Source organism: Micromesistius poutassou, assembly GCF_964030765.1.
Source record: "Micromesistius poutassou genome assembly, chromosome: 3".
Classification (NCBI taxonomy): Eukaryota; Metazoa; Chordata; class Actinopteri; order Gadiformes; family Gadidae; genus Micromesistius; species Micromesistius poutassou.
In genome coordinates, this window is record NC_140273.1 from 6,168,935 (window position 1) to 6,178,934 (window position 10,000).

General features: G+C 45.7%; 1 protein-coding gene across 1 annotated transcript in view; it reads right to left on the minus strand.

Moving 5' to 3' along the window:
- LOC311340525 (voltage-dependent P/Q-type calcium channel subunit alpha-1A-like) overlaps positions 1 to 10,000 on the minus strand; it is a gene marked incomplete at its 3' end in the record, with an annotated part of 16,660 nt that overhangs the window by 6,376 nt on the left and 284 nt on the right. Inside the window, exon 1 of the mRNA XM_084465396.1 lies at positions 9,918 to 10,000. This exon is cut by the window's right edge and continues 284 nt beyond it. Within this exon, the coding sequence (XP_084321522.1) occupies positions 9,918 to 10,000 (83 nt within the window). The remainder of the gene's footprint in view (positions 1 to 9,917) is intronic.

Sequence of the window (10,000 nt, forward strand, 5' to 3'; positions counted from 1 at the left end):
CAGCAACTTCTACATTAGTCACCAAAACACACACACACACACACACACACACACACACACACACACACACACACCCCCCACACACACACACACACACTCCGCCACACACACACACACACACACACACACACACACACACACACACACACACGCACACACACACACACACACACACACACACACACACACACACAGACGCACAAACACACAGAGAGACAGATACAAACACACCCACATATACACACACAGAGACACACATTCATACATGCATTCATGCTGCAACATTTACACACACATACACACACACACACACACACACACACACACACACACACACACACACAGAAACTCATTCAAGCAGGAACACAGGCATACATACATACACACACATTATGCACACATATTCACGCCAAACTGAGTGTGGGGTGTGGCTAAACTAATGGAGGTACTGAAGGAACTGGTGACTCATGGCACTGAATCACACACATTCTTACACACATACACACACATGTACACACACATACGCGACAGACACACAAACGCCAGACATGACAGATCTACAAACACTCACACACGTGTAGGCTAAAGCACTTGGTTGAATTACACCTCGGCTAACCATCGCACACAAATAGGCAGGTGGCTCATTTGTGAGTCAATGTAATGTGCACAAATACATGCACACTATAAGTTATGAATCTGTGAAAGTATGTGTTCATGGAGTACATTGGATGGATTATTCATCCATCGTTGCAAAATGGGACCTTTAGAATGTTAGTGAGGATGGATAAATACCTTTAATAAAAATGCAAGATTGAACCACTTACATGTAACAATAGCACATTTTCACACGTTCATGGGAAGATTGATACAGTTTGAGGACTTAACACGCAGAACATGCAGACATATACATATTTCTCGCAGAGAATAGACGGGATTAATGAAAGTCAACGGAATGCTATGAATTAAAAGATTTATAAAGACACCACATTATGCGATTTAACCAGACTTAACCACGCGCCTGGGAGTGGTCTTATAAGCGCTAAGTCCGTGTTTCAGAGTGTGTGGAAGGAGAGGAGGAGGCTTAGGTTGAGCTGATGGTCGGCCCTACACCAGCTTAGAGGAGCGCTGCAGCGCCGTAATCTTGTTATGCACGACGTCCCTACGTTTGGGTTAGCTAGCACTGAGCAGCTAGCAGCTCCCAGTTCAAATAATTATCCCAAAAGCAAGCGTCCCCTGTTGCCAAACAGTTAATTAAAAGCCAGGCGTGTGCATGTGCATGTGTGTGTCCAGAGGATTAAATAGTGTAATTATAGTCGTACTCTCTGCTCAATGTCTGTTTTTTTTTTGTATTTCTTTCATCACGCTGACAACCGCATGCACACACACACACACACACACACACATACACACACACCTACATATAAATACACACACAGATGTACATCAATGCCGTGACAAGACATTGACGATTACAATTTACAATAATTCTTAATCATTTCTAAATCTAAAGAATCAAATCTTTTCTTTTCCTAGCTTCAGAAATTAGAATATATTTCGTACTTTTTAAAGAATAGACGCTTAATTAATTACCTTCAACTGCACCAATTTTTTTTGGAAGCACAGCCATACAATTATGTGCCTCAGACAAAGCACTAAAAACATCCTCGCATAGTACGCAGAAACCCAGACCTAATTAACCTGTTCACCTTTTGACTTTGTATTCTCCTCTCTTGACTCACCCATCCAATCAGGTCACCCATCCGCCATTGATTGACAGCTGTTGTGACCCCGCCCACCCAGGGACCCCGCCCTCTGGGGGTGACAGGGCCAATCCTCTGGCTTTGGTTAAGTGACACACTAATAGTGTGAGTGGGATTGGCAGGCTGCTGAGGCTGCAGTGTCGCCCCTGGCCATGCGGACTGCTGGCACCTCGTTTAGTTTACGCTCGGCCGTGATGAGGTGACGTCAGACTATCGACGTCTCTCTCCCTCTCTCTCTGTTCACCTCAATCTCTCTCTCTCTCTCTCTCTCTCTCTGTTCGCCTCACTCTCTCTCTCTCTTTGCCTCAGTCTCTCTCTCGCTCTCTCTCCCTATATATTCAGACGCACCTGCGGGTCAGCACGGACCCACCGCTGACACAGCTGTGAAGTCATGGGTTTGAATCCCCATCTGACACCACTAAGATGTCAGCTGTTTTAAGCACCACCCACGGGTAATTGGTTCAATTCCCTGTCTGACGCAGCCATAAAGTAATGGGTGTTCATCCCTATTTGAAACAGCCATGAAGAATTGACTTACATTCCCTCTCACACAACATATGAAATACCTGAAATACCTATCAGACAAATAAAAGTATTTGTTCAAATCCCTGTCCTACAAAGCCATATCATGGGGTCAAATCCCTTTTGGCATAAAGTCGGGTTCACATCCCGATTGGACACATTCATGAAGCCATGGCTTTACATCCCTGTCTAACAAAGCCATGAAGTCATGGGTTCAGATCCCCATCTGAGATATTTACTAAGTCATGGATTATATTTCCCAACTGATACATCCATTAAGTCTTGGGTTTGAATCCCTGTCTTACACGGCCATTAGGTCATGGGTTTGAATCCCTTTCTAAACTTCCTCTTATAGAACCATGAAGTCAGAGGTTCTGATCACAGGTGAGCATGGCTAGATGATAGAGGGTGCTTTCTGAAAGTCATTCATTCCTATGCTAGCCACTTTTGAATATATTTTTATAGGCTCGTGCTTGCTCAGAAGAGTGTCTCACGTCTCACGCTGTCTCACGTCTGTCCCTCTCTCTCTCTCTCTCTCCCTTTCGATCAATTAAAATAATCAATAATAAAAAATTATATGTAATAATTTCATAAGACAGCAAAAACTAAAACAACACAAAATGACTAATAATGGCTAGAATAAAATTAAGAGGATCATTTGGACTCCCTCATTTCATCTCCCCCTCTCTTTCTCATTACTCTCTCCCTCACTCTTCACCTCTATCTGTCAAACCTCTTCTCGATTTTTTTGTTCATCTCCTTATTAGTCTATTTGGCCATTTGTGAGAAAACATTTGGCAGACAATTGAAAAAGAAACTGCATAATCAGTATAAGTCGGTTTAAGGGGGTGAAAATGCAGAACTTTTTTCCGACGCATCATACAATGTTTTGTTGCTTTGCAGTATCGACGACGTGTTTGAAACATGCTAGTAACTCATGAGACATGTCATTTAGGATTGACTTGATGATAACCTGAACAATTATACAATTTTTGGAAACATTTTGCGCCATGGTGGGGCAAGTATGCATACAAATACAAATACTAGTAGAGAATAGCTTCATATACAGAGAATCCTATTTTGTTTAAATAGCACCACACCCACACACACACACACACACATTAACACAGAAACACACACACACAAATGCGCGCGCACACACACACACACACACACACACACACACACACGCACATACACACACACACACACACACACACACACACACACACACACACACACACACTCATACACACACACACACATACACACACACACACACACACACACTCGCACATGCATTAAAACATACACACACACACACACACACACACACACACACACACACACACACACACATCCAAATCGCAGAGTGCCTGGGAACACGGAAGTCTTTTCAATTGGCGTTGCAATTACAATAATTACAATCATTAAGCTGATCATCTCTCCAAAACGTACACAACACCCTCTTGTAGTTCCTCATTACTCATTACTTGAGTAACATAACTTGTTTTTCTACATCCAGACCATTTACAACACAAATAACTATTACTCCGTTACAACAATCAGTCGAGTTGCACTAGAAATAACAAATGTTAACGTTTTTTTGAACTTGGAGGATTCAATAACTGTTTGGGCCATTGAGCAAGGCATTACCGAGACACACACACACACCCACCCACACACACACACAAACTGCACCGCTTCAGCAAAGTCAAAAGAGATATCAATCATAGGAAGACTACATTTATATTTTTCATCTAGCCCTTGAATCACAGTTAACAGGGCTTTGAAGGCCCCGTTATGTGACACCCCTTAACCCTAGCCCCCCAAAGGGCAAGAAAACCCCCTAACCTCAGGGAAGAAGCCTTGGGAAGGAACACAGAAAGTGGGGAGTGCAATAGGTGCCATGATGGGTGGATGTACTGGTAAGATAACAAGCAACTGGCTCAAGTAAAGTTTGAACTAGTCACAGTCCGTTGGATATCAGGGCTATAATGTCGTACCAAACCGCTTCATCTTAACCTGTAGTGAACGACACATGGCTGTCAATATGGTGCAGCTGGCGAGGGGGTGGAGCTGGGGAGGGGGTGGAGCTGGGGAGTAGGTGTGTTTTGTTTGATGTTGAGCTCCGCAGTGAGCCCCCGTCAGACCAATGAGTGTGTAGGCTTTTAAACACAAAAGAAGTGGGTGCATGGCCTGGATTGGCCAACGTCAGAGTGAGCTGAGTCAGCGCCGGTAAGCGATTGGCTAGCGTGTGGCAGGGGGGGGGGCACTGCCGACGGCCAATCCCCGCAAACATGTGAACGTTGTAGTGAACATGTGAACGTTGTATTGAACATGTCATTGAACAAGGAACCACGGAGCCATGGCGGGTCGCGTAGCTTTTACGACTTGAACGTAGAAACGCCTGGTCAACGTCCTCCACCGCTGCACCAACCACCGATCTCTGTTCTGATCTATAAGCAGCGTCTCTCTGACGGCTGTCAGGAGGGGCGGCGTGGGCGCCTCTCTGTGGGACCACTGTGGCTCGGGACCCTAATGCCGCTTTTCCACCGCCAGTACCTACTCGACTCGACTCGACTCGACTCGCCACGCCTTATTTGCGTTTCCATTGGCAAAAAAAGTACCTGGTACCTAGTACCGGGTACTTTTTTTTAGTACTACCTCCGTCGAGGTTCCATGCCAGCGGAGTAGGTACTTTTGTGTGACGTAAACAGGCTGCTGGTAACTGATTGGCCAGCGGCTGTAAATGGGAATATTCACTCAAGTTAAGTTGTGTCCGGCGTGGTTGGAGTCCACGAACCCGCTCCCGAGGGGGACACTGATCAGCGTTTCGCCGTGTGTGTCGCTCCTTTCCCGGGGCTAGAGTTAGGCTGCGCGTCGTTATGTGTGTCGGGCGTGGTTGTGTGTGTCCGGCGTGGCTGGAGTCCACGGACCGGCGTTTCGCTGTTTCGTTTCAGTGTCGTTCCTTTCCTAGGGCTTGAGTTTCGCCTCTATCAACGTTACCGTATGACAACAATAGACGCGCAGTCATTGCGCTTTTTATTTTATTTTATTTTATTTCCCATCATAACCTTTCCCGGGAATCAGGAAATAGTCTTGATCAGATTCAGATTTCCCGGGAATCGCGTCTCCCGTGATTAAAACCTAATGACGACCCGCCCATGGTGGAGAGGTTCTTTTCTACGACCCGCCCACATTGAAGAGGTACTTTTTTAGATGGAAACGCAACCAAACCGAGTTGAGTCGAGGCGAGTCGAGTCGAGTCGAGTTGGTACTGGCGGTGGAAAAGCGGCATATGTGAGTTGTGTTCATCAAAGTCAAGATCCCTGGGCCGTCGCTACAGCGGCAGCCAGAACCAATGATAAGCTTAATTTGTTGGTTCCAGATGATTCAGTGCTGTGTATGTGTGTGTGCTGGTGGTGCACGCTCATGAAGATCTGGTGACCCCCCCCCCACCCTCCCCCCAGCACCTCTCCCCTCCCCCACTACACCGGGAGAAGACACATCCCTGCCTGCCGGGAGATCCAGCAGAATTATGCTACCACCCCAACCCTAACACACACACACACACACACACAATATAACCTCTGCTCTAACACATACACACACACACACACCACAACCCCCACCCAAACAGCCCCCGCCCCAAGACCAGCTAGCTGCAAAACCCACTGCAAACAAACACACACACACACACACAGACACACACACACACTCACACATTCACACACTCTGCCACACTCACTCGCATGCTTGCAACAATCTGGCGATCAATAATTCACATAGTGCAGATTCCATGTAGATCAGTGACTCAACACAGAGAAGAGAGCTAGCACTTGTTCTCTTTCAACCTCAATCTCTCTCCCTTTCTCCCCCCCCCCCCTCTCTCTCTCTCTCTCATAGTCCCTCTCCCTGCCAGGATTTTTCTCCATCTCTTTGCAACTCTCGTTCCCATACCTCTGCATCCTGCTCCTCCCTCCCTCCCTCTTCTCTCTCTGTATCTCTGTGTATCTCTCTCTGTCTCTTTCCTCCTGGTCCTCTCTCTCTCTCTCTGTCTCTCTCTCTTTCCTGGACCTTTCTCTCTCTCTCTGTCTCCTCCTGGTCCTCTCTCTCTCTCTCCTTCTGGTCATCTCTCTCTCATCCTGTCCTCTAGTCATTTCCTCCAGAATGACACTTTAACATTCAATGTGTGTGTATATGTGTGTGTGTGTACATGTTTATTTTTTAAGGTTTTATGCTTACATTTTCGCCAATTCTAAAGCTTTCTCTTTATTTATGTTGTACTTTGAAAGAAATATCAGGATTTTGGAGACACACATCTGCAGCACTGCTAGCACAGACAAACACACACATATACACACACACACATCACACACACACTAACTCACACACATGCACATACCTGCATAGTTGAGTGTAGACACGAAAGCATCACATTACTGAGAACCACATAGAGAGCAAGAACACACACACGGACACGGGATACGGACACACACACACAGTCCCTCTCACACCAGGGACCCCACTCAGGGTATAGTGTATCGGGGCCCTGTCTCTGTTTAACACCCCTGGCCCTGGAGCTCACGCACACACACACACACACACACACACACACACAAAAACAGTGTAGGGCCAGAACACCTGTCTGACCTCCCTTTCTCTCTTTGTTATTATGTGTGTGTGTGTGTGTGTGTGTGTGTATGTGTGTGTGTGTGTGTGTGTGTGTGTACGGTAAGGGGTCCTCCTGAACAGGTGTTATAGTACCACATGCACACACACACACACACACGCACGCACGCACTGCACCAGCACACGCACACGCACACACACACACACACACACACACACACACACACAGTGAGTGTGTCAGTCAGTGTCACCAACGGTGGCAGAAAACTTACCATGTGGGTCATTCACGCGCACAAATATACATACACACACACAAACACGACACACACTCCTTGACCTGCAGAGCCTCTGTCAGGCATGACTATATCAGACAGATGCACACAACACCAGCTGACCTATGTTTGTGTGTGTGTGTGTGTGTGTGTGTGTGTGTGTTTGTATGTGTGTGTGTGTGTGTGTGTGTGTGTGTGTGTGTGTGTGGGCGCGCGTGCATGAAAGTGTACTGTTTACATTTAGACAGATAGATAATCCAACTTCTGTCCTCATTCAAACTAATTGATGTTAGTTGCCAGTTGTTTTTTAAAGATGGCAGAAATATGTAAAAGACGAGAGCAAAAAGAAAGCCCTCCAGCCTGGCACAGACTCTATCATTGTGTTGCTGGCGCTTTTTCAGGACGACTTTTTTGTACATGGACAGAAATGGAAATGTTGTTTTGGGCTTGATTTAGTCGTGATTTAGTCGTGATTGATTCGCTTGATTCATTTGGTCTTGAGATCCTGTTTGGCCAACAGGATCTCAAGGACCTTTGGCCTGCATGTGAGTGGTTATCCCTTGTTGTTCATAGTGTAGAGGAGCAGTATTAGGTCTGTCGTTCCCCTTCAACAGAATTCAACATTTGCAGGATTTTTAAAGTGACAGCGATACGTGACCCTATAGAATAGCTAGTATTATACTTATTTAGGTAATGCTGGACTCCTTTCCATAGCATCTGTTTAACTATGAACACAATGCACCAGTAGGATCAATCACTCCATTCATCCATTAATTTATCTTTGCATCATTTATCCATTCATATTTTACCCATCCATCATCTATCCATCCACCATTCATCCACAATTCATTCAACATATCTATTAATCCATCCCTCCGTTCATCCATCCATCTCTCCTCTTGCCGTTCTCTTGTTTCATGTGTCTCCTTTAATTATCTTCACACACATCCCCTATCTCACACACACACAAACACACACTCACACAAGCCCCGCCCCTGTCTCCGTCACCTGGGCAACGTGTGAAGCCCACAGCAGCTCCAGGACAGATGGCCAGGTAGAGAGAGTTAAAGAGAGACAGAGAGAGAGAAATATATTGGGAGAACGAAATAGGAAGAGAGAGAGAGACAGTGAGACAGACAGAGAGAGAGAGAGAGAGAGAGAGAGAGAGAGAGAGAGAGACAGAGAGAGAGAGAGAGAGAGAGAGAGAGAGAGAGACAGAGACAGAGAGACAGAGACAGAGACAGAGAGAGAGAGAGAGAGAGAGAGAGACAGCAAGAAAACGATAGGGAGACTGAACTGGAGAGGAGGAAAGGATGAAAATGGACAGGGATCATGGAGAGAGAGATTGAAAAATAGTGAGAGAGCGAGACTTTGGTATTGAACATAATATGCATTAATACATTTATATATATATTAATTATTTTATATGATATCAATTATTCGATGAGGTTTAGGTTACTTCATTTTGAAGGGATAAACTTCCTTCAAATGCATCTCTTTCTAACACATAAGAATATGTGTGTATGTGCAAATACGACAACGAAGCAAAGACTCCACACAAGCCTTCTCTGTGGCAAAAGCTTCTAATCCAGGGTTTTCCAGTCCAGTTTGGTCATATTTTAAAGCAAATATGCTTCAGAAGAAAGTGTTCTGTAGACACATGAAACACATAGCAAAATGTATTGTTGTGCCAGCACATGAAACAAACACACACACACACACACACACACACGAACGCAAAAAAAAAGATATCCAGTGTTAAAATGTCCAGCCAATTCACAAGCAAAATACATCCTTATATGGGCGTTAGTAATTAGTGTGAGAGAAAAAGTGAGAGGGAGAGGGAGCGACAGGATAGAGAGAGAGAGAGAGAGAGAGAGAGAGAGAGAGAGAGAGAGAGAGAGAGAGAGAAAGAGAGAGAGAGAGAGAGAGGGAGAGGGGAAGAGAGAGGGAGTGAGAGCGCGAGAGAGAGGGGGGGTAAAAGAGAGAGCGAGTCATTTCCTCTCTCTTCTCTGCTGGTGCTTAAGACTCCAGAGTGCTGACATCAGCATTCTGAGCTTTCACTACGACCAGCCAAACCCTCCCCCCCCCCCCCCCCCACCACACACACACACACACACACACATACACTTACGTACACACACGCACACTACACACCCACCTTCCTGCCATTTAACACATGCAGATTGAATATGTTATACAGGACATCATGAGGCATCATTAAACCACACAGTACACACACTGCCTACATACCACACAGGGTACCTACACCTACACACACACACACACACACACAAAAACACACACAGGCCTACTACACACACACACACACACACACACACACGTAAAGCAAATACAGCCTACACTTCAGTGTACACCAGTATAACAACACAAAAACACACCAACAGAACACACACATTCTACATTACACACAAATGGCCCATTAGTACACACACACACACACACACACAGCCAAGCACACACACACATGGCCAAGCAAACTTTTAGCTTGCCAAACTTTTTGCTGGCCGCAAAATTCCAATGCACACACAGCACACACACACACACTACCTACAGCACACACACACACACACACACACACACACACACACACACACACACACACACACACACACACACACACACACACACACACACACACACACACGGCCCATATCACAGTACCTTAGTAGGTTGCTATGGCGCTGGCTAGCGTGTTAAAGGATATGGCCATTCGGTGATCTTTTTGGCGTACTTCCGCACAAAGTTGTCTTCACTGAAGAGGAAGAGGGAGCGGTTGACCGTTAGGCA